General features: G+C 38.9%; 2 protein-coding genes across 4 annotated transcripts; both read right to left on the bottom strand.

Moving 5' to 3' along the window:
• Positions 1 to 1,759: 1,759 nt before the first annotated feature.
• LOC124283201 (solute carrier family 46 member 3-like) lies at positions 1,760 to 5,937 on the bottom strand. The gene is made up of 4 exons (XM_046719232.1): positions 4,828 to 5,937; positions 4,512 to 4,595; positions 3,283 to 3,439; positions 1,760 to 2,814 (listed from the first exon to the last, which is right to left on the bottom strand). Exons 1-4 carry the CDS (start codon positions 5,933 to 5,935, stop codon positions 2,736 to 2,738), a joined length of 1,428 nt encoding a protein of 475 aa, XP_046575188.1. The 5' UTR covers positions 5,936 to 5,937; the 3' UTR covers positions 1,760 to 2,735.
• Positions 5,938 to 7,676: 1,739 nt separating this feature from the next.
• On the bottom strand, positions 7,677 to 23,912 carry LOC124283179 (solute carrier family 46 member 3-like). Of its 3 annotated transcripts, none has more exons than XM_046719209.1 (4): positions 22,336 to 22,519; positions 11,222 to 11,306; positions 9,474 to 9,630; positions 7,677 to 7,897 (listed from the first exon to the last, which is right to left on the bottom strand). In XM_046719209.1, the coding sequence occupies exons 1-4, from the start codon at positions 22,378 to 22,380 to the stop codon at positions 7,768 to 7,770; spliced, it is 417 nt and encodes a 138-aa protein (XP_046575165.1). In that variant the 5' UTR covers positions 22,381 to 22,519; the 3' UTR covers positions 7,677 to 7,767. The 3 variants fall into 3 exon arrangements, with proteins under 3 accessions (XP_046575165.1, XP_046575164.1, XP_046575163.1); XM_046719208.1 differs by lacking the exon at positions 22,336 to 22,519 and adding an exon at positions 11,763 to 12,054; XM_046719207.1 differs by lacking the exons at positions 7,677 to 7,897; positions 9,474 to 9,630; positions 11,222 to 11,306 and adding exons at positions 14,546 to 14,782; positions 21,003 to 21,160; positions 21,819 to 21,902 and having other exon boundaries at positions 22,336 to 23,912.
• Between the last annotated feature and the right edge of the window lie 1,087 nt (positions 23,913 to 24,999).

Here is a 24,999-nt window from a genome sequence, read left to right as displayed (position 1 = left end):
TTGACAACAATACTCATACCTTTGGAATATGGTCAAGGAGCCTTAGGAAGAGAAGTTATGCTTTTACATTCTATTTTACCGATACACACTACCCACAATAATTCAATCACCCAATCTGTGTGAGTATTTCGGTCATTTTTGGAATTTACTACTAAATATGTTACCCCCTCCATGTAATCCGGCTTCAAACATACCACAGGCAGTTTGTTGCTTCTGATGAGATTGTTCAATCTTGAGAAAGATAGTTTACTGCATGTTGTCGTCTTACGTCGTTGTTCATTATGTCAACAATTCCTTGTCTCGGACCAAACTCTTCGTTACACATCACCGCCATACAGCTGGGGTACTACAACTAGGGATGATATCATCGAGATTATTATACAATAGTTTTCTTTTTGCTTTAATGATCTTGAAGTTGATGGTTTGGTGACTTTGAAGATAAGGCTATTGATTTCATGTTAAATTTATCAATTACATATCTGAATATTTTTTATCTGACACCAGGTCGACACATTATTGCATCTAGTATGGGAGAGTGAATGAGTGCGTGAATGGGCTTTACGTCACTTTCAGCAATATGTCAGCAATATCTAGCAGGGGACACCAGAAATGGGCTTCACACATTGTACTAATGTGGGGACGGATCTAGTTTTCCGACAAGGAAATTTCAGGAATGTGCAAAGTTGAAATCAGAAAATCATAAGTGTCAGTTGTTAAATGGGCTAACGAGTTTGTGTAGCCACTACGAGAACTTTAGATTGGATGTGTACATTTTCTTTAACGGTGACATTGCAGCATTGTCAATCAAATTACATTTCACGTCACCTCATACAAGACATAACACCCTTTTTCACGCTTTAAAGAAACGACACGGACTACCGTGCAATTATTGACCCTTTTAATATCAAACGTATAGCGTATAATAATTTGAATGGAGTTAGACTAGGGGTCTTTGGTTAGCACGTAACTTCCCCTCGAAATACCTCAAGAGTTATTGATCTACATTGATCTTTCAACTGCTGTCAACAATCTTCAATCAGTACATCTGTTTACCAGAAATATCAAGATGTTGTTGAGTTAATATTTCTAGATTTGTGACTCAATTGTGTTGTATTGGAAATCTGTACTGTCATTCATTATAACCTTGTTTGTTTTTTATTCAATATATTATTGAATATCATAGACTTGTCTGTGTTCTGTTTTGCTGGTTTAAAGGGGACTTACAAGACTTTTGTCTTCGTAATTTCTAAACCAGATGATTGATGGGCATTTAGAAGTTGGAAGGTAACATAACAACGTATGGTATGGATTTACAACTTCTTTACTATTTACAACACGACGTTTCTGGGCTACTTCTTGCCCCGTTATCAGGTGAATGGGGCAGGAAGTAGCCCAGAAACGTCGTGTCGTAAATATTAAGGAAGTCGTAAATCCAAACCATACGTTGTTATGTAAATTTCTAAACCGTAACACAAGATACACACGTAATTCATCAACTATGGTGAGTAGTGTTATCATCATTTCAATTTAACATCCATCCACTATGGACGGCATACACTAACTTGGACAAACTCTGCATGCGTGTAACTATCCTTGATTGGAAGTACCACAAAGTAGTTTCCAACTGTAATAAGTGGTAGGAACCGGCATCAATCTACATCGTCACCACTATATTATTATACAAAGAGTGCAGCAGTTGAATTAGATAGGGTTTCGCATTGGCCCGTCAGTTGTTACGAGTGAAAAAAGAATCCAAAGGTATTCTTCAGTGCTTTTACTCGGAATGGGTTTTAAATCTACAATCCATGTTCCTAGTTTGTGGCAGAAAAACAGCAGGGAAAAGGAAAGTATGGGCTATGATAGAAAAAGGTGATTTTACCAAAACCTGATCAAAGGATATATGATGTCGCAATACAGGACCGCTTTGGAAAATGCTTAAATTATATTTATTTGGTTGGTAAGTTTCTTGTATAATGCCTCGCTTAGCAATATTAATTTGTATATAGTCGAATATATTTTGGACCAGACATTTTGCATATATATTTCATTAATCCACTATATATGTTGAACACTCATTATCATAGTTACGGAGTCATGTGTTATGCACACCCAATCCCCCTCTCCCCCCAACAAAAAAAAAAAATTAAATTATTTTTAAAAAATTGAATAAAATGAAAAATAATAATATAAAAATAAATCAAACAGACAAAACAACCCAAATTAATCAAGAGAACATTCTAATCGGGTATTTGTTTGTAAACGTAATACATATCACTGAGTCAACTGACTTGAGCATTAGCTAATTTAGACGGAGTAACGGCTAAAAGAGAAGAATGCTGACATGAATTAAAAGATACTCCAAACTGTCACGATTGGGGCACTATCTCTGTTGATTAACCTGAGCGGCAAAACCATTTCCACATCCATGAGGAACTTCTTCTGAAAGCGCGGAATTGATATTTCAGTTCCGACTTGTGTTTATGAAGCACTATCAATATATAGATGATACCGGGTTTTCGTGGAAAGGGGAGCGTAACCCGCTGCACCTGTGGCACCAGTCAAACTTCAAATTTCACTTAATACAGTATTCCAATAATAAGGAGACTCTCGACGGTAATCATCCCGGAAGTGTCTGGACTACCATAGAATCACTGTATCAAAATAGGTTCACGTTATGCTCTGGGTGTATGTCTTCTCTATCCATAAGCATCATCCAATGACATCACATCATCGTGTCACTGATCGGAGTCATTGTTGACAACATTGGTGGAGGTATTAATGTCGATAGTGCGGCGTGACAAACACAGAAACACCCTGCAAGACAGAAAATTATATATTTATTTATGCAAAGTACGAAACACATACATATAAACATACGTTAGTTTGTCCTAAAAACGTCCTATACGTGTGATCGTATTTATTAGTTAGACTAACGCTTAGTCTCTGAACATACAAGTGACAAATACACCCATTTAAATTAAAAAGGAGCCCCACGGAGACCAACCAGGGGAAATCTTGCTTCATTAAGGGCTTTAGCATTGCAGGGAAGGCTAGGTTGTAGGGAAAATAATATGGTTCAGGGACTGTGAGACAGACTAATTTATTCGTCAGTGAAAAGATAAACCAGGAACTTACGTAGAACAGATGACCTTTTGAACATATGACGTCAACACTATGTAATAAGGTTACTGGTACATAGTGGTTTTATACCAAAACGGCTAATGAAAAACCCTGTACATTTTCAAGAAACGTTTTAATACCCATGATCATTCATATACTCACACTATGATAACTATCGCCAACAAATGACAAGCAGCACAGACGAGGAAGGCGAAACCCCGGAATATCTTCACAGTTGCATCATACATCTGGTTGAAAGCTGTCACTCCTAAACCTGCTGAGAGGATGTTCATTAGCCCAACCCCTGCAAACAGTGATCCTGCAAGCAAAAAGTGACGGCATGCATTTAGCAATAAGAATAGGGACCTGTTCCGATTGGTAAACAAAACAATTTTGAAATTGAGTTTTGGGTATATCGATAATCTGATGTCTAATGGTCAAACGACCAATTCGCCACCACGCATTTACCTTCTGAACTGGATAAGATTCATATTAAGATCTATGTACACATATTCTTGACAAAGTCGCTTTGACGATCTTTCCAAGATGATACGTCATCCTCCAGCAGTTCCAGCCACTGGAACTACGTTCCAGTTCTTCTTAGGGCCTCTTTCTACGAACCTTTCAAACAGCTACCTTTTGTTCTTACTGAAATGTTTCTTGAACATGGTTATCCAAGACCTTAGCAACGTCCAAGACCTTAGTAACATTTCCCAAAGGTTGTATGGTAGCAATGATAGAAACGATATCTAATTTTGACACTCGGTGACCCAAATTATGCCCCGTGCCGTTTCCTGTTTTGACATCACCAGACATCCTCACTATCTGATTCATAAACCTATGATATTGTCGCAATCGTAGCATGGTGTAACTGAGTTTAAAATGCAATGCGTTAACTCACGGAACTATTTATTTATCTATTTATTTATTTGTTTATTTATTTAAGGTACATGCATTCCAGCTGAATCACATTGAATATACATTATGTCTCAGTTGGTACAGGAATGTTTATTTGAATATTCACGAACCTGCACTGATGAATCAAATTGATTCTCCGATTTTTAAAAATTTCTCGCGATTCGTTAAACTTCGACATATATAGCATGTGGGCATATGGTTATGTACTTGTTATACTTAAAATTATGATATATGATGAATTTTGTGAAAGCATGCATATTGTTGGCGTCCCATTCTATCCACGAACATTTACCCCAAAGCTCTCTCATGCGTTGTTGAAGTGCAATATACATTGAAAGTTTTTGGAATTATTCAGTGCTATGATAAATGTACTTTAGAAAGGATGCTGTAAACATAAACAGGTATTATATAAACGTGCGTCGTCTTTCCATTGCACACATGCACGTTTCTTTCTTTATCCGTATAAGACTCACCCTGCATTTCCGCAGGCGCCATCCTTGACATGATAGCTCTCACTGCCGGGAGCAGAGGGGAAGCAATACCATTTGGCAAAGCAGCTGCAATGAAAACAAAGAAAAGCTATCAGTATATTTAGCCTTCAATCTTTCAAACTGTTTTGACAGGAATGATAATAATTTGAGTACGCACAAATGTGGGATAGGGGTGGGGTCGGTAAGGTAGTCCATCAATTTAAGTTTTCGTTTGTCACGTGGAAGGCCCGTGTCTGATTCCCAACATAGGTTCTTATCAAAGGTTTCTTTTATTGACATAAAGCTTATTATGACTTACCTGCAAAAAGCATGAAGTTAGTGTCGGCCAGGCCCTCTAGGACATAGGCTCCTGCTTGTATAAGGGATGTTATGATACATATCACAGGGTCGGAAGTGCACAGATGGAAGAGTTTGATGACTGGAATTCCTAGAAATTGTCTGGAGAGGGCCAACGCCATATTGAAATAGCCGATGAGTTCTGGGCCCCAACAAAATGGCTGGTTCAGTTGGAAAAGATATTCTACAATGTAAATACCACCCTTATTAAAATATATTAAAAAATATGCTGCAGTTGAAAGCCAGAAAAGACTTCTCTTTGGTCCAAAATCTTTTGAAAAGTAGAATCCAAAGACATTCTTCACCGCCTTCACCGGAGATGGGTATTGGGATCTTCTATCTGTGTTGATAGTTTCTGGGAGAAGAGCAACGACAATGATGACAGAGAGAAGCATGAGTGATGAAGTAGTCAAAGAGGGATAAAGGAATCCTGTGTCTTTGATGAAGTATCCAGTCATGAGCTGTGAGATTGCAGAAGATAGGTTGGAGGTGAAATCTATCACAGCGATTCCAACTGTCCTGGAATTCTTAGGTGGTGTGTTGTCAGCCGTGTAGGCATAACTGGCCAGAATCACACCATGGTACCCTCCACTGATACCTTCAAGCACCTCACCAATGTACATGTACCTCAAATCCAGATCCCAGCATATAACAACAGTCAACGTGCTATATCTCAAAAACTCTCCGATTAAAGGTACAATGAAAAGAAACCTTCGACCCAGAAAATCAGAATATGACCCGAGAAACATACAGCTTATGAGCAGAATAGAGCTTGATATAGCCGTCAGTACCGTCTGAAAGTTTGATGTTCTTTCTTGAACCTTTTCTTGTAATATGTATCCTGGATCCGACTCGTTGAGATAACACGCTGATGTTTGGTTTGTAGCGTGGACTGTCCTGTTACCGAACAGCTCATCCGAGAACCTGGTGTACAGATATTGTGTTACCAATGGCTCGTGGATATTGACAGCCAAATGAAAAACCAGAAACACAACGTTGGCTTTGAGGAGGTTTCCCAGTTTAGACTTCTCTTCTTGATCATTGCCTGCTACTAGAGGCGTAGACTCCATGTTTGTTCGGTATACTTAGAGCCGTGTGCACAGCTGGCTTCTCGATAGTACATATCTGCAGCCTTGACGTTTGAACCCTCTGTCATATAAAAATTGTTTACTCGGTGATAGACACCAGCGTGGATTGTGACCACAAGATCAACCTGCGTTGGCGGACACAGAGTGAGTCCAGATCACACCATCGCTGTTATATAACACTGGTCAGACATACCTTGTGCACTTCAGCAAATCATCAACATATTCATTGAATAAAATAAATTTAAATTAGTCCACAGTGCCATGATTGTAACTGTAATTTTACCTAAACATTATAAACTTGATCAAGTTTACTTGGCTGCAAAAAGTCGTCGAAACACTGCAAATTTGAGATCCAAAACTTCCGTATCCAGTACATTGCTACTGCATATTCATGTCTTGTTAGTTTAATTTGTTTTGACTACCAACAAACATATGCAGAAATAAAATGAGAGACCATATCAAACAATAAATGATATAGGATTGCTTTGTAAAAAATTCAAGTATATTTTTAACAGACCTTCGTCAAATATGAATGCAGCCTAAAATTATCAGTGTTATTCGTTTTACCAGCTTCCCATACGTCAGGAGGTTATGTTTATCAATGCCACCTGTCAACTCGTCCTTAATGATGTCAAGTGCTACATTCATTCTGGGACCACCACCGAGAAGAGACTTTGATGAAGCAGATTGTTTTAAAAACTGAAAAGGCACAAATCGGATATTCTTAAAAGTATATTTCATAAACCATATAACAGATAACTGTCAGAAGGGGAATGAAGCGTAGCAATTTCCAACACACTTGTGGTCGGTCTTTAACAGACCTGAACATCCCGTTGGAGTTCCAGGTCTGTGTAGTACCCTATCGATGGGTACTACAGAGAGCATGGATCAGAGGGCATTCTCTCAAGAAATAGTTTCATTCGCTACTGTGCGTTTGAATATTTCTGCTGCAACTCAAAGCGTCATTCATCCCTTAAACATCCATAAAACTCCCTATCTTATGTGTATCACTTCTAAATGCCATTTGACCGCCTCCGTGGTGTAGTAGTTAGAGCGTCCGCCCGGAGAGAGGAAGGTCGCCGGTTCGATCCCCGACCGCGTCATACCAAAAGACGTTAAAATATGGTACTTGTTGGTCCCTGCCTGGCGCTCGGCATTAATGGGTACAACAAGGACTGGTCGGCTCGGAGTCAGTATAATGTGTCTGAGTGGGGTATTCATGCTTCACTGCGGCATGGTATTTCATGGGCTAGCACTATAAAACCAGCTTCAGTCTGGGCTAGTACAAGCAGCCTCACATACACTTACACACGCATGCACGTCGTCATATGAGCGAAATATTCTCAAGCACGAAGTTAAACCCAATTTCACCTCACCTCACCTCACCTCTACATGCCATTTACATACCGCTGCCATATAGCAGGGGTATTGCATATTAAACCATTGCTGTATAACAGGGGTATATCCCAGTTGCGTAGATCGATGCTCATGCTGTTGATCACTGGATTGTCTGGTCCAGACTCGATTATTTACAGACCACCGCCATATAGCTCGGGTATTGCTGAGTGCGGCGTAAAACTGGACTTACTCATTCATGAATAACAACGTTTTTCAAACATTCACCATCGTATATTTAAGCAATACCATATAGATTAATTCTGCATATAAATTATCCTAATTTTGCCATAATCAAGCAATTGCAAAGAACAAGTGAATGCGTTCATATCAATAATAATTTATTACATGTATGTTACGACAGTTATGACAATAACATGGTTTAGGTCGTCAGCAGTCATAAACGTTCACCAGGGACGTTACGTCGTCGTTTCGGAGATTTGTTTGTCGTGGGAGATGATGGGATCAGGTGTCCTGTCTTCTTCGTTGATGACAACAACAGTGGAGGCATCAGTGTCGACCACGCGGTGAGATACACACAGGAACACCCTGTAACACGTGGATATCCATTGGTTATAATATTCATATAGCGGTTATCCTTGCAGGATTAGTAATATATCATAGCAAATGTGATGGATTCTTAATCAGTCGTTTCTCCTGTACGTAGTAATGCGTTTAAATTGCAAACGGCTGAAAGAGAAACAGTCTAAGTTGTTTTGTCCTCTACGTAGATTATGATGTATACGTAGAAGTTACCTTCATCTTCGCGTAAGCCACTTTTATCTCATATATGATAGTAGTGAGTGAGTGAGTGAGTTATTATTTAACGTCACATCGGCAATATTACAGCCGTATCGTGACGAGGACATATGTCACATTGAAATGGAAAAGATGTATATTATAAAACCTGCCGACGAAGGACAGTAAAACAACTAGAATATCACAATTACAACTAAAACTAGTGTGGAAAATTAAAACTAATAGCACCATTTGGACAATAAAATATTAAAACTGGCTATAGATCGCCAACAACTGAAGGTAGATCACCAACTTAAGGACCATGGGGACTTACAGTACTTTTGCTACCTGCATGGTATATGATAGAAGGAAATCGTCAATGAGATCGTGATATTGTGTTGTGAAGTTAGTTGGGTATAGTTTAAACACACGTTGGATATAGTTAATACAAATATAGAACATATAAATGTCTGGCAGCATGATGGTTGTCTGTATTCATTTGGCCTTTTCTGTATGTTCACAATTCAAATTGTTTCATAGCATCATCTCAGTTAAATCGATTTAACAAATCTCCGATACATGTAAATGAAGAGTTACTTAATTGTATGTTCTGACAGTACCTCAATAATGACACAGCTGTGTCCAACAAATCGGTCAATAGGTCAGACGTTACATAAAATAGACCCGCAACTATTGACATTTCATGGAGAAAATATACAGTCAAACCCGCTGTGTCGAACTCGACGGGACCAAGGGGAAAGTTCGACTTATCCGAGTGTTCGACACATCCGTCAGCAAAGTGCTTACAGCATCGTTTTTCTATAGTAGGCTATACATACGAACAATACATCTTTGTAATAAACGTTTACTGCAGTACTGATCATTAACTTGAAATATATAAAAAATATAAATTAATTCAATCACTTTATTCTTCCTGACAAATAAATATGCATACAAAACGATAAGAATATATGTAATTTAAAAAACTGAAATGAGTTCGACATAACTGGGAATTTGACACATCTAGTACGAGACAGGGTCAAAATAATGATAAATAAGGAAATCGACAGGAACCGAGATGAGTTCGACACAACGAGAATTCGACTCAAAATAGTTCGAGACATTGGGGTTCGACTGTAGCTACCATGTCGATAATTTAATAGCAGCTGATACCAAATAAAAGTGAAAGCAACATTACGTATTAGATGTCAAGTGTAAAAACAATGGCATAAAGAAGCGAGCGAGTGAGTTCCAACAATATCACGGCGGGAGACAACAGAAATGGGCTTCACACATTGTACCCATGTGAGGAATGGAACCCGGGACTTCGGCTTGACAAGCGGACGCTTTATCCACTTGGCTACCTTAGATTATGGTGTGTACTCACACTATTACCACTCCTGACAAGAACTGGAATCCCGCACAGGCGAAAAAGGCGAAGCCACGAAGCATCTCCACAGTGGCATTATAGATCTCGTTGAAAGCTGTCATCCCTAGGTTCCCAGAGATGATGTTCACAAGTCCAATACCGGCAAACAGAGAACCTGGCAAATAACGTTCAGATATTACATACGTATTCACAGTATTCCATATGTATTGATAATGTTAATACTTATTCATAATAATACCTACTTATTCATACTATTACCTACTTATTCATACTATTACCTACTTATTCATAATATTACCTACTTATTCATAATATTACCTACTTATTCTTAACATTGGAAACGTATTCAAAATGTCATATACGTAATACCATTCAATTTCCCATTAGAAAAGTTAAAAAATATTAATGTTAGCTCATATTTACTCATAGTTAAACTGTTTTAGAGTTAATTACTAGTTTTAAATTCATATCTGTGATACTCTAGCTATTTTACTGTCCATCGCTGACAGGTTTTCATATTTTACCATCACGATATGGCTAAGATATTACCTCACTCACACACTCACTCACTCACTCAAGGGTGAAGTAAATTGCTCTTCAGTTACTAACGCCGCAAGCAGAAACATTCCAGCTATGTGGCGGCGGCCTGGATAATCGAGTCTGAACCAGACAATCCAGGGATCAATAGGAGGAACATCGATTGACGCAATTGGGATACGATGACATGTGTCAACCAAGTCCGCGAGCCTGACCACCAGATCCTGTTAGTCGCTTAATGACAAACATGGCTTGCGGAAGACCACTTCTAACCCGGATCTTCACGGGTATCATACACCATACAGTTTTTATTCAGCAAGCCTCCAAATATATGACAGTAGCGTGTAAATAGTTCAACCTGGACCAGTGGATTGAAATGATATAGAACGTACCACCTAAACAAGGTATTGCACTTTCAACAGTCTAACCGAGCTTGACAACCCGTCCCGTTTTCTTGCATCGTATAGGCACACTCTTCAAACATCGAATGACGTCATTCTATTATTACGAAACATACACTGACGAATTGGAATTTTAGAAGAAGTATTCAGTTAGTATTTGAGATTTTTTTGTTTAACGAATCACCCAGCAATATTCCTGTTGGAAAACGGCGATTTACAATTAGTCGAGTCTTAACCACACAATCATCTGATTGACCATCGATCCACACCAATACGATATGATGACAAGCAATCACCAAGTTGCCAAGCCTGACCACCCAATCCACATGCTCGTCTCATACGGTAAGCATGGGCTTCTGGGGACCGAGGTGCCTACCAGAATCCTATGGTTGTTGTCAGATATGCATGTATATTGTCATTAATGCAGTAACCTTGGAAGAAATAGTTCTTTCCAGGCTTCCGTTGTGCATGTTACATGCATTAACATATAACATATCACTGCTCAGAGGCTATTAAAACAAGTTAAGGAACCTATGCACGATAAATGTGGTTAAATCAATCTCATTGTCAGATTCAGTGAGAGCCTCCTGTCTTCAAAGCTAGTTAATAATGTAATACCAACACCCTTGCTTCCTGAGATGGTTTTCGGGATCATTTCCTGTTTTTCAATTAAGTTAACTGTTCTCAAGTCCTGTTCTGATTTGATCACGCTGAAATGAGTGTCCTTGAATGTTACACTTTAATTCATGACTAACGCCAGAAAAGACGTGGATGACCCCGTCCTTGAGCGTCTGTCAGTGTACTCACCCTGCATTTCAGGAGGAGCCATCCATCGACATGATTGCTCGCACCGTCGGCAGGAACGGAGAAGCAACATCATTGGGCACCACAACTACAACAAAGACTCCCGACAGTAATAGCAGACACTGATAATATTGTCTCATATGTCACACCAAATAATTTGCGCAAGAATTAAAAAATACATCTTATACAGGCAAACACATGTTTATATACGTTGTGATATGAATGTCTTTGCTTTTGTCAAAAAATATGCCAACTAGTTGAAGTGTAGAATATCACTTAAAAGACTGTCATGATCACATACATGGTAAAAGGGTTAGAATGGGTCTTCAGCAACCGATGCGACTAAGAGGCGACTAATGGAATCGGATGGTCAGGCTTGCTGATTTGGTTGACACATGTCATAGTATCCCAATTGTGTAGATCAATGCTCATGATGTTGATCACTGGATTGTCTGGTCCAGACTCGATTATTTACAGACCACCGCCATACAGCTGGAATATTGCCGAGTCCGGCGTTAAACAACAAACCAACCAACCAACTTACATGAGAAAAGCATAAAATCCGTGCTGGCCAGGCCGATAAGGGCATATGCTCCTGCCTGTATGAAAGCTGTTATGATACCTATTACTGGGTCTGAGGTGCACAGGTGGAGAAGTTTGATGACTGGAATCCCCAGCAATTGCATTCCAAGGCACATCGCCATATTGAAATACCCGATGAGCTCTGGACCCCAACAGAAAGGCAGGTTTAGTTGAAAAAGATATCAAATAATGGACACTCCTGCCCAGCAGGAACTTGATAGAAAATATGATGCAAGTATAAGCCAGAAAAGACCTCTCTTTGGTCCAAAATCTTTTGAAAAATAAAATCCAAAGACATTTTTCACCGCCTTCACCGGAGATGGATATTGGGATTTTCTATCTGTGTTGATACTTTCTGGGAGAAGAACAATGACAAAGAGCACAGAGAGAAGCATGATTGATAAGGTAGTCACTGAGGGATAAAGGAATCCTGTGTAATTGATGAAGTATCCAGTACTCGCTGAGGAAGCTGCGGCTGCCAGGTAGGTGGTGAAATCTATCACAGCGAGGCCAATTGTCCTGGAATTCTTGGGTGGTGTATTGTCAGCCGTGTAGGCATAGCTAGCCAGAATCACACCATTGTATCCCCCTGTAATTCCTTCAAACACCTCACCAATGTACATGTATCTCAGATCTAGATTTCAGTAAATAACAATTGTTAAAGACGCATACCTTATACTCTCTCCAATTAAAGGTACTATAAAGAGGAATCGTCGACCAAGATAATCAGAATAGGCCCCCAGGAACATACAGCTAATTACAGCTAAGGAACTTCCAATGGCTGTCAGTATTGTTTGAAAGTCCGATGTCTTTTCCTGAACCCTTTCCTGTAACAGGTATCCTGGGTCCGACTCATTGACGTAACACTTAGATGTTTGATTCAGGGTATTGATGCTGTTGTCGAACTCCTCATCGTAGTACCTCTTGTACACATACAGTGTCAACAGCGGATTACGGATATTGACAGCCAAATGGAACACTAGAAACACAAAGTTAGCCTTGAGTAGATTTTCATAGCTTCGAGTTGTCATCTTCGTCCTTTCTTTCTAGTAGCGGTGTTGACTCCATGTTTGTCTGTATCATAGAAACAGGTGACTGTCAACACCACATGATTGTAGCTTCGTGTTCTGATAGTACCTTGACCTCTATTATCGTCGTGCCGCTGACATCAGTGATAATGATCGAGTCTACAGCCATTTAGACTCGTAGGGTGAATGATCAAGTTTACTGGGCTGCAACGAGCCGTCAAAACACAGCAAACTTACGGTCCAAACACACTTTCATATCTGTATCAAATATATCATCCTACAAATATTCATTGTTTTGTTTCATTTTGGCTTCTATCAAACATATACCGAAAAAGATACCATTTTAAACGATATGTGATGTAGAAATACAGGGACGCTTTGGAAAATGCTTAAATCATTTATTTGGTTGTTTAGATTCGTTTGGTGTTCGGTCTGTATATAATCGAGTCTGGACCAGACAATCTATTAATCAACGGCATGAGCATCGATCTGTTGTGATACGACGACAACAGTTCTTTGACAAATATGAATGAAGCTTAACATTTATTGATCCATATGTATCTATCTGTATCTAGCTGCTGTTATCAGTTTTAGCAGCTTGTCATATGACAGGAAGTTATATTTATCAATACCGCCTGTGAACGCGCCTGTGCTTAACAATGGCAAGACCTCTATTCATTTGTGGACAACCACCGAGAAGAGAGTTTGATGAACACGATTGTTTTACAAATTTAAAACACACACAAAACGAACATTTTTAAAGTATGTTTCATAAACAATATAACAGAGAACAGTCAAAAGAGGAATGAAACGTAATTTCCATCACACTAGTGGTCGGTCTTTATCCGACATGAACTCCCCGTTGGAGTTCAAAATCTGTGTAGTAACCTATCGATGGGTTCTACAGAGGGCATGGATCAGATAGCAAGACATAGTTTCAGTGACTACTGTGTGTTTGGACAGTACTGCTGCAACTCAGAGAGCCACTCATCCCTTAAACAAGTTCGTGTAGAGAGCAGATACTGTTTGCCATTGTCATGAAAACTACTTGATTTGTTCCGTTTATATCCATATATCTATATTGACACCGTAGTGGAGGTGTAATCTCATCATGTTTAGTGACCTACTAACATACCGTACATTATTGATAACATTGACTGAATGCTTGAGGACAGGCTACGTACATGTCTTTGAATGGTGTTTAGAAGCGATACACATAAAGAAGGGAGTTTTATGGATGTCAACTTCTTTATTACAATGAACATCAGGTGATGAAGAAGCAAGGATTTAATCCGAAACGTTGTGCTCATCAGAATAAAAATGTTCACATCCATAAAACTCCGGTCCTTATGTGTATCTCTTCTAAATGCAGTAATTTCACCTGGTGAAGGAGTAAGGATAAACTCCAAAACGTTGTGTGGATCGGGTGGTCAGGCTCGCTCACTTGGTTGACACATGTCATCGTATCCCAATTGCGTGGATCGATGCTCATGCTGTTGATCACTGGAGTGTCTGGTCCAGACTCGATTATTTACAGACCACCGCCATATGGCAGGGGTATTGCTGAGTCCGACGTAAAACTAAGCTCATTCACTCATGAATGACAACGTTTTTCAAACACTCACCATCGTATATTTAAGCAATACCATATAGATAAATTATGTATATAAATGATGCTATTTTCGCCATAATGAAGTAATTGGATAGAACAAGTGAATGTGTTAATATTCAAAATAATTTATTTAAATTTTAATGCATGTTACAACAACTATGGCGATTTGACAAAGACTTGTTCTAGGTCGCCAACAATCATAAGCGTTCACCAAGAAGCGTTGTCGGTTCGGGATGGGTTTCTCGTGGGAGGTGTTGCTGCGGTTTCCTGTCTTCTTCGTTGATGACAACGACAGTGGAGGCATCAGTGTCATCCACGCGGTGAGATACACACAGGAACACCCTGTAACACGTGGATATCCATTGGTTATAATATTCATATAGCGGTTATCCTTGCAGGATTAATAATATATCATAGCAAATGTGATGGAATCTTAATTAGTCGTTTAAATTGGAAACAGACACACAAACAGACAGTGTTTATTCAGTAAAGAGGCCTTCGCCCATAATACAATCAGATGACAGTGTATTTCGTGGGTGCGCAATTTAACTTTGCAGCTCAACGTCCAGGAGTTTATCAATGTCTGTACATTATATAAGTATAGGCCAACATTGGATATGACATCATCATTTGTTGTATGCACATTAAATGAAACACCGAGAAAAGGTAGTGTTGGTCTAAATTAACGCTCATCACGTACCGCACGTGCATTTGTTTCAGTGTTCCAACTACTGCGCTTACCCCCTTGTAATATAAACCAATAATAGCGATTTGAAACTATGATCGTTTGTTAAACAACTTTTATCCTAAGATGAATAAAATTCTGAGATTCAAATGTTCATTTAACAAGGTAAAAATAGGAGGATTCGCAATCTTAATTTCACTTTATTTGATTTACTTTTTTGCTTAAAGTGAAATTCATCGGTACGTTTTCACTGCAAACAGACTATAGTGACAGAGAAGGTTCATATTTCTCAATCAATTCTGTCAGATAGGCAGGAGCTGTTTGATTGACACATTTATATGTCAAGGTGAGAATCTTGTTTTGGACTCGAGCTTGGACTGGGAGCCAGTGTAGGGAAGTTAGCACTGGTGTTATATGTGCACACTTTCTCGTTCGGGTCACGATCCTTGCTGCAGTGTTTTGGACCCGTTGGAGTTTCGCAAACTGTTCCTGGGTTAGATTTCCCAACAAGCTATTTGCATAATCAAGTCTTGTCAATACAAGTGTTCTTGCTAGCATATATGCTATATCAGTAGAGAGAAGATCTCTAATGGAACCAATATTCCTTAGATGAAAATAGCAAGAGTGACAGATTTTAGATATGTGATCATCCATTGATAGATTGTTGTCGAAAACCACACCAAGATTCCTGACACATTCCGAAACTGTAATCTCAGAGTCTCCTACTCGAACAGTCTTCACACCAGCAGCCAACCGTTTAGGCAGAGTTCCTGCAAGAAGAGCCTCCGTTTTGCCGTCATTTAGTTTCAGCTTGTGCATAGTCATCCAGGACTTGATGCTATCAGTGCACACTTCCAGTTCAGTGGCATGCATTTTGGGGTAGAAAACCTGGGTTGCCTGGGGATGCACGGCATCATTGAACAATGGAAAGAGCAACCATTTCTTTCGTGTTCCAAGTAAAAAGACAAAGTTAGGCAGGAGAAATGTTCCGATCATTTCAAGTCGGGCGCATATGAAAAGAGACATGCACACATGGGGTATGAAAATCTAAAATCTAGGCTGAAGAAGGAAGCAGTACCTACGATATTTATTTATACTACATCATTCCATGTCACAACTTACTTTTACAACTTATTTTTAACATAGATTAAATCAAGTCCGATGACGATGAAATAGGGTACCAGTCGAATTGCCCCAGCTACAAAATGCCCCAGCAAATTTTGTCAAATTGCCCCGGATATTTTGTCAAATTGCCCTAGGGGGGGTAGTCAAAATGCCCAATTTATTTTGTATGATTAAATATATGCCATAAATGCATAGTTTTTGTCAACTTTGATGTTATGTTCTTCATATAAAAGTTATATAATATATAGCTATGAGTTTACTAATGAAACATTTATCAGAAATACTACTTTGTAATAACTTTTATAAGAAGAACATAATATCAAATTGACAAAAAACTATGCATTTATGTATATATTTAATCATTTTAAAAAAAAAATGTGAGCAAATTAGGATCAATGACCAAATTTGCTGGGGTATTTTGTAGCTGGGGCAGTTCGCTATATATATATTATCAGTAAGAGATTTCTCATAATCTTGAAAATGTTTTGCTATAACGTTCGTTCCGGTTTGGAGCCATAAATGCTGCAGTCAACCCGAAAAATTTACGAATACAACGGTAAATCATGAAGTGCTAGTTACATTCATTGTTTTCTATTTTGTCCAATTCCGCACGTCGGCATCAGACTCGCTACTTATCGGTGGTGTTTGCCGTGAAAGTTGTTCTGTATTCTCATTGGCTGACAAGATGTCATTCTAAGGTTATGACCGAGCACCATAACTATTTACATAAGCAAAAACTGGGGAAACATACATTGTCCTGACTAGTTCTGCGTCGCTTATATTATCTCAGGTTGGGATATTGTACGGAAGCTTGATACGTTATTAATGGGGACAAGGATCCTAATTTTAATCAACAAAATAATTCCAGTATAATTTTTTGTAGCAGATAATTTCTATCTTCCCCAGTCTGAAGCATAATCCTTTTTTATAAATCCCAGACACCCTGCAATCACCCATTTGACACAAAAGGAACTGCAATCACATTTCACACAAATATTTTCTCAGGGACTGAGAATTTATTTATAGGGGTGGGTGCGCTGGTTGGACTGTATCGCATGTTGCTGACAAGTCATATTCCTGACAAATCATATGGTCTATTTTTAATATTATTTTAACATCAAGAGGTGCCTCTGTTTCGCTTGATTATTCTGCATTTTCACTGGAATACTGTTTTGCAAGATGTAAAATCGGAACGTTTTTATCCGGTCTAACATCCATTTCTGAAATGACATCAGGAACATCTTTTATTGCTTTAGAATCCATAGACTCTGTTAAGTTGTGAGGTAAAATCAAAGAGGAAGCTATCAGCAACAGGCACATATGACGTCATGTCACGTGATACCCCCACTGCTCATTAACTGTCGGGTGTTTCCGTAATAGGTGGAACTACGAGTACGTTTTTTGTGTGTTTTTATTGCAATTTTACAAACTTTTGGTTCAATTTTAAGCACGGAAGGTGACATTTAGAATTCCTTTACTCCTATGAAAAGTTTTGTTTTTGTTAGTATTCTCCTTTAAGTAGATCAGTACAAACTATGTCACCAATTTTTCTCTGAAAACCATTTAGCTATAGAGGCCTGCGATGCAAGACACGGCTGGGCCTTACTCCAGACAAGCTTGGGATTGACAGCTAATCCTTAATATCTATAAAATAAAACCGATTCAACAGGGGTACCATTATAGAACCATTTCTCATAATGACGAAGAGGCCCCCCATTTCAATAATCTTAGTTTTGTTTAAGTTAACTTTCATCCCCGTACTATTACATAAGTTTTCCCAAACAATTAATTTCTTTTGAAGTTAGTTAAAAGTGCCAGATAGTGCCGAAATGTCATCTGCAAACATAAGTGCACATAAATTTGGGAACAAATGATTAATGAAGACCTCCCCCGATTCTAATTTCTTATAAAGGTTATCAATAAATATATGAAATATCTGTGGGCTTAGAATACACCCCTGCCTTGTACCTACAAAACATTTAAAACAAGATGAAAGACTATGTTTAGTTTCTGACACAGGCTAAAGATTGGAATACATTGATTCAATAATATTATAAAACTTGCCAGATACTCCAGCCCTATGTAAAGAGGCTAAAAGAACATCATGTCTTAGTGTATCGAATGCCTTCGCAAATCCCACGAAGAGACAGTAGAATCTTCCCTTCGTTTTGCAGCAGTACCTTGGAATAAGAGCCATTTGATCCACAGTAAAGTAACCAGCTTTAAAACTTGCTTTGGCCTCATTTAATGTTATTTTCATCACACCAAATTTGTAGCCTTTTGTTCAGTACTAAGGCAAAAATCTTACAAAGGGTCTTAATGAGTGAAATGCCTCTGTAATTGTTTCGTCGTGTTTATTTCCTGATTTATGTAAAGGACATATTATGCTCTTGCCCCAGCTGTTTGGGAAGTGTCCTGCATTGAGAATATTATTACAAAGAAATGTAAGTGGTGTGATAATGTTATGTTGTGTTGCTTTAAGAAACTCTGTGGCAAGCCTATCTGGTCAAGGTGTCTTGTTATTTGTTAAGTTTGAAATCCTTGCTAATATGTCCTGTTCTGTTATTGGTTTGTTTAGTGTACATAAGAGTCCATGTTGGAAGTACTGCAGTGGGAGGTGTAGTCTGTTTGATTATCTGTACTGCGGAGCTCTATAAAGTGTGTTACCCACTGTTCATCTGTGATTTGGTTAGATAAACCCTGTGAACTCCGTTTTTCCTTAAGTATTTTCTAACATAATTTAGGGTCTTTTCTTTCCTCTACTAATCTATCTTTCTGTTTCCCAAAGTACTCGGTTGTTTTCTTTAAAAAGGTTTTCTTGAAGATGGATCTTAAATTTCTGAATAGAGAAATACCCGTTTTGTTGTCTCTATGTGACCTTAATGCTGTGTATCTCTGTTGTATAATGTTGTCCAGTTCATTGTCCCACCAGGGTACAGTCTCTTAGTGTGTTCTGCAGTTTGGTTGAACAGGTTTACAAAATATTGTATAGCCATGTCAATGTTACTATTTATCATGTTGGATAAACATTATTGTAGGTGTTTGTGAAGTTTGTAATGAAATTATTGTCAGTGTCCGTGATCCATAAAAACTTAAACCATTTAGTTGTTTCTGATTTTGCAGTGTTAGGTTCATCAGGGATGTTGTGCGTGTGATATGATGTGGATGCTTTGTCAGAGCTTTGTTTATGGATGTTGATGTCAAGTGAACAGTGTAATGGAAAGTGAAAGGACATGTCAAGTGTACCGACACCAAAATCTGTCATGTGAGGAAAAAAGAGAAGACGAGGCAATTATCGTCAACAACACTGAACCGGCTTATGAGTAATACATTCACCATTTATCCTTAAAAATCCTGTCATTAAGGATGTGAACACCGCATGTGCGACACATTTACACTAACTTAACACCGTAATTGTTATAAACTAAATTGTCTTTGGAATTTCTTGGCAAATCAAAATCATCACTAGGATAATCATCAGAGTCCTGGACAAAGTCTAGGCTATCAGAAAGTATATAATCTATAAAGTCGTTGATTCTTGCATTATGGTCACCACATAATAAGACGTGTTTATCTGGGTGATCAGAAGTAATGACGAAGAGATAGTCCTCTAGTGATGATATGCCATCAGTGCCACTCTGATTGTACATGGGCGAGTTTTCAGGTGATAGATATGTAAACACAGGTGCAGTGACCTGATCGCAACCGAGAACAGATGTTCTCAACAACAAGGCCACACAATTTTCAAAATATGTATAGAGCTGTTTTATAATATTATCATTCACTAAGTAATCACTTGTACAAACAGTAATACCGCAGCTGTAGCGACCTAAACGATGCAGTTGCAAATTGGAAACATATGGGTATTGCAAAAGTAGTCTCAATTGTTTCTATTCTCTCTGTAGATTATACTGTATACGTAAAAGTTACTTTTATCTTCGCGTAAGCTACGTTCATCTCCATATATTGCAGTGTAATATCGCAAATGAGATCGTGATATTGTGTTGTGAAATTAGTTGAGTATAGTCACAACACACATTCCATACACTTTAAGCAAGAATTATATAAATAATTAGTAGTATGTTGGTTGTCTATTTTCGTTTTACCTTTTACTATGAAGAGTAACTGTATTGAATGTTCTGATAGTACCTCTAAAAGTGAAAACTCGTGAAGGTCCGGGTTAGAATGAGCCTTCAGTAACCCATGCTTGTGGTAAGAGGCGACCAACGGGATCGGGTGGTCAGGCTCGCTGGCTTGGTTGACACATGTCATCGTTCCCACTTGTGTAGATCGATGCTCATGCTGTTGATCACTGGATTGTCTGGTCCTGACTCGTGTATTTACAGAACGCCGCCATATAGCTTGTGTATTGCTGAGTGCGGCGTAAAACTAAACTCACTCACTCACTCAAAAGGTGAAACAAATCGGTCAATAAGCCAGATTTTGCATAAAACAGACCTGTAACTATTGCCGACTACTCGAGAAAAGATGGTTACCAAGTCGATTAGTCAATAGATATCTACTTCTATGTCGATGGTAATATCGAACACGTAAATTGGAGTACCACCTTCGTAGAAGAAGAGTAACATCTACATAGATGTAAATAACATTTCGTGGTTGTTAAAAAAAGACTGGTACTAATTCTCTTCCAAACAAAATTCAGAATGCAGAATTACGTATTTAATAGTAAAGGGTAAAAACAACATATAGAAATAAGTTTATATGTTACATTAGAATATGGTGTGTACTCACAATACTATCACTCCTGACAAGAACTCGAATCCCGCACAGGCGAAAAAAGGCGAAGCCACGAAGCATCTCCACAGTGGCATTATAGATCTCGTTGAAAGCTGTAATCCCTACGGTCCCAGAGATGATGTTCACAAGTCCAATACCGGCAAACAGAGAACCTGGCAAATAACGTTCAGATATTACATACGTATTCACCGTATTACATATGTATTGATAATATTACCTTCTTATTCATAACATTAAGAGACGACTAATGGGATCGGTGGACAAGCTCGCTGACTTGTTTGACACATGTCATCGTATCCCAGTTGCGTAGATTGATACTCTTGCTGTTGATCACTGGATAGTCTGGTCCTGATTGGATTACTTACAGACCGCCGCTATATAGCTGGAATATTGATGAGTGCCGCGTTAAACAACAACAAATCAATCAATATCATTAATGCAGTAGCCTACGAAGAAAGAGTTCTTTCCAGGCTTCCGTTATGCACGTATCAGTTAATAACATATCACTGCTCAGACACCATCAAACATGTTGAGGAAACTATGCACGATAAATGTGGTTAAATCAATCTCATTGTCGGATTCAGTGAGACCTTCCCGTCTTTAAAGTTAGTTAATAATGTACTAAAAAACAATCTTGCTTCTTGAGGCCATTTTGGGAATCATTCCCTCTTGTTTGAAGTTATCTGTTTCCAGTTAATGTTTTGATTTCATTAGCTTAAATTAGTGTCTTTGAATGTTACACTGGAAATGGGGACTGCCACAGTAACGCTGTGCATGACCCTGTCCTTGAGCGTCTGTCTGTGAACTCACCCTGCATTTCAGGAGGAGCCATCCTCGACATGATAGCTCTCACTGTCGGTGGGAACGGGGAAGCAACACCATTGGGCACCACAACTACAACAAAGACATCCAACAATAATTAGCAAAAGCTGACATTACTGTCATATAGCACACAAAGTTTAAAGAACATCTTGTAAATCCAAACATATGTTATGCATGTTGTTATATGAATATTTCTATCCTTTTTTAAAACTTGTAGAAATGTAGGAAATCGCTTATTGTAATGATGACCTACATGAGAAAAATACGTAAAGTTTCGGGTTAGAATTGGTCTTCTGCAGCCGATCCTTGTCGTAAGAGACGACTAACGGTTTTGAGTGGTCAAGCTCGCTTGGTTGACGCATGTCATCGTGTCCCAATTGTGTAGATCTATACTCATGCTGTTGATCACTGGATTGTCTGGATCAGACTCGATTTTTTAAAGACCACCGCCACATAGCTGGAATATTGTTGAGTTTGGCGTTTAACAACAAACCAATCTACTTACATGAGAAAAGCATAAAATCCGTGCTGGCCAGGCCGATAAGGACATAGGCTCCTGCTTGTATGAAAGCTGTTATGATACCTATTACTGGGTCTGAGGTGCACAGATGGAGAAGTTTGATGACTGGAATCCCCAGCAATTGCATTCCAAGGCACATCGCCATATTGAAATACCCGATGAGCTCTGGTCCCCAACAGAAAGGCAGGTTTAGTTGAAAAAGATATTGAACAGTGGACACTCCTGCCCCGCAAAACATTGATAAAAAGTATGATGCAAGTATAAGCCAGAAAAGACCTCTCTTTGGTCCAAAATCTTTTGAAAAGTAGAATCCAAAGACATTTTTCACCGCCTTCACCGGAGATGGATATTGGGATCTTCTATCTGTGTTGATAGTTTCTGGGAGAAGAAAAATGACAAAGAGCACAGAGAGAAGCATGATTGATAAAGTAGTCACTGAGGGATAGAGGAATCCTGTGTCTTTGATGAAGTATCCAGTACTGGCTGAAGAAGCTGCGGCTGCCAGATAGGTTGTGAAATCTATCACAGCGATGCCAATTGTCCTGGAATTCTTAGGTGGTGTGTTGTCAGCCGTGTAGGCATAGCTAGCCAGAATCACACCATTGTATCCCCCTGTAATTCCTTCAAACACCTCACCAATGTACATGTATCTCAGATCTAGATTCCAGTAAATAACAATTGTTACAGATGCATACCTGATGCTCTCTCCAATTAAAGGTACTATAAAGAGGAATCGTCGACCAAGATAATCAGAATAGGCCCCCAAGAACATACAGCTAATTACAGCTAAGGAACTTCCGATGGCTGTCAGTATTGTTTGAAAGTCCGATGTCTTTTCCTGAACCCTTTCCTGTAACAGGTATCCTGGATCCGACTCATTGACGTAACACTTAGATGTTTGATTGAGGGTGTTGGTGCTGTTGTCGAACTCCTCATCGTAGTACCTCTGGTAAACATATTGTGTCACCAGCGGATTACGGATATTGACAGCCAAATGGAACACCAGAAACACAACGTTGGCCTTGAGTAGATTTCCCAGCTTCGACTTGTCACCTTCGTCCTTTCTTTCTAGTAGCGGTGTAGACTCCATGTTTGTCTGTATCATAGAAACAGGTGACTGTCAACACCACATGATTGTAGTCTCGTGTTGTGTTAGTACACTGACCTCTATCAACGTGGTGTCGCTGACATCAGTGATAAAGATCAAGTCTACAGCAAGTTGGACACACGCCTATATCACTCGTAGAGTGAATGATCTCTTTTTGGCGATATGCATAGCTGTTAGCTAATACGACAGACAGTGCGTTGTGTCGTCTGCGCCGTGTGAACTGAGAAGTAAGTCGCATAGCCATAGTCGCATATCTCTCGCTTTGCCAATCTAGGTCACAGGTCAGGCGTGTTCGCGTCAGCGATATATAAATATCCCACACTATTATGGTTGGGATATCTCTCTTCCACATTCAGGAGTCCACCAGTGGCCACAACGCTGTATTCGACGTCTACACTTACAGCTATATACTATTACTACAACGAGCGGGTAGTAACCGTCAACCACCCTGCCTGGCCGCTGTCGGAGGGTCTCGAAGGGTCTGTCTCACAACCCCTGAAGGACATTATTTTCCCTTTAGACTAAGGCTTAGTCTCTGAATATATATAATTTTGATAGTAACAAACAAGAAAATTTAAATTGAAAAGGAGTCCCAGGGAGACCAGAGATTCAGACTTAGGAAATCTAGACTTGCTCTATTTAGGGCTTTAGCACTGTAGATAGGGCATAATGTGGTTCAGGGATTTTGAGACAGACTATTTTCCCTTCTGCCCAGCCCTTTCTGCAATGCTAAAGCTCGAAATGAAGCAAGTCTAGATTTTCTAAGGTTCCGGCTCACACACTGGGACTCCTTTTCAAATATAATGGGAATATGTGTTCTATCAAAATTATATATACTACAAACAAAAAGTATTGGAACACCCTAAAATTTGATAGTCATATATAAACTTAAACGTGGTGGGGTTATTAATTCTCTAAGATAGATGCAAATTTTTGTGTGCTTAATGGGCACTATAAACGACATGTTGGAACATGCAGTGAAGCAACTGATTCAATATGCGTTGAGTTTGAGTGAAATGAAACATTGTCAAAAATAAGCTGCATGGGAAGTCTGTCTTCCACATTCACTAGGCTGCACCCTTGTTTTTCGCTGTTTTTGACAATGTTTCATTTCACTCAAACTCAACGAATATTGAATCAGTAGCTTCACTGCATGTTCCAACATGTCGTTTATAGTGCCCATTAAAACACACACAAAAAATGCATTTATCTTAGAGCATAAATAATCCCACCACGTTTAAGTTTATATATGACTATCAAATTTTAGGGTGTTCCCATACTTTTTGTTTGTATTATATAATCAGAGACTATATTATATATTGTAAATTTCGTCTAGGTCTCGACTAACAAAAGCATTACAAATTTACATTCACTGTCATATCATTACGGTACATGTTTGGTCAGGCTTTAGTTTCAAGCACCTCATCCGCAATGTTGACCATACTCTGATGCTTATTACACACAGCTGACCTACGCAACCTCTTGTAATATGGCAGTAGGAAACTGGGAGCTGAGCACTGACGTCCTTGTAACAAACTATC

This window comes from Haliotis rubra, unplaced genomic scaffold, assembly GCF_003918875.1.
Source record: "Haliotis rubra isolate DU_JTF1 unplaced genomic scaffold, ASM391887v1 Scf310, whole genome shotgun sequence".
NCBI classification, from domain to species: Eukaryota; Metazoa; Mollusca; class Gastropoda; order Lepetellida; family Haliotidae; genus Haliotis; species Haliotis rubra.
The sequence above is the reverse complement of the archived record's forward strand: the minus strand, read 5'-3'. Positions and strand labels throughout refer to the sequence as shown.

What these genes read in the sequence shown, in the direction of transcription:
- LOC124283201 (XM_046719232.1), bottom strand. Translation starts at nt 5,935, where the DNA reads ATGGAGTCTACGCCTCTAGTAGCAGGCAATGATCAAGAAGAGAAGTCT. An exon ending in TAACTTCATGCTTTTTGCAG is followed by an intron (nt 4,596 to 4,827) that starts GTAAGTCATAAT and finishes TTTTCATTGCAG; the next exon opens with CTGCTTTGCCAAATGGTATT. An exon ending in TTGGCGATAGTTATCATAGT is followed by an intron (nt 2,815 to 3,282) that starts GTGAGTATATGA and finishes TCTGTCTTGCAG; the next exon opens with GGTGTTTCTGTGTTTGTCAC.
- LOC124283179 (XM_046719207.1), bottom strand. Translation starts at nt 23,455, where the DNA reads ATGATACAGACAAACATGGAGTCTACACCGCTACTAGAAAGAAAGGAC. An exon ending in GGATTTTATGCTTTTCTCAT is followed by an intron (nt 21,903 to 22,335) that starts GTAAGTAGATTG and finishes TCTTTGTTGTAG; the next exon opens with TTGTGGTGCCCAATGGTGTT. An exon ending in TTGTCAGGAGTGATAGTATT is followed by an intron (nt 14,783 to 21,002) that starts GTGAGTACACAC and finishes CACGTGTTACAG; the next exon opens with GGTGTTCCTGTGTGTATCTC.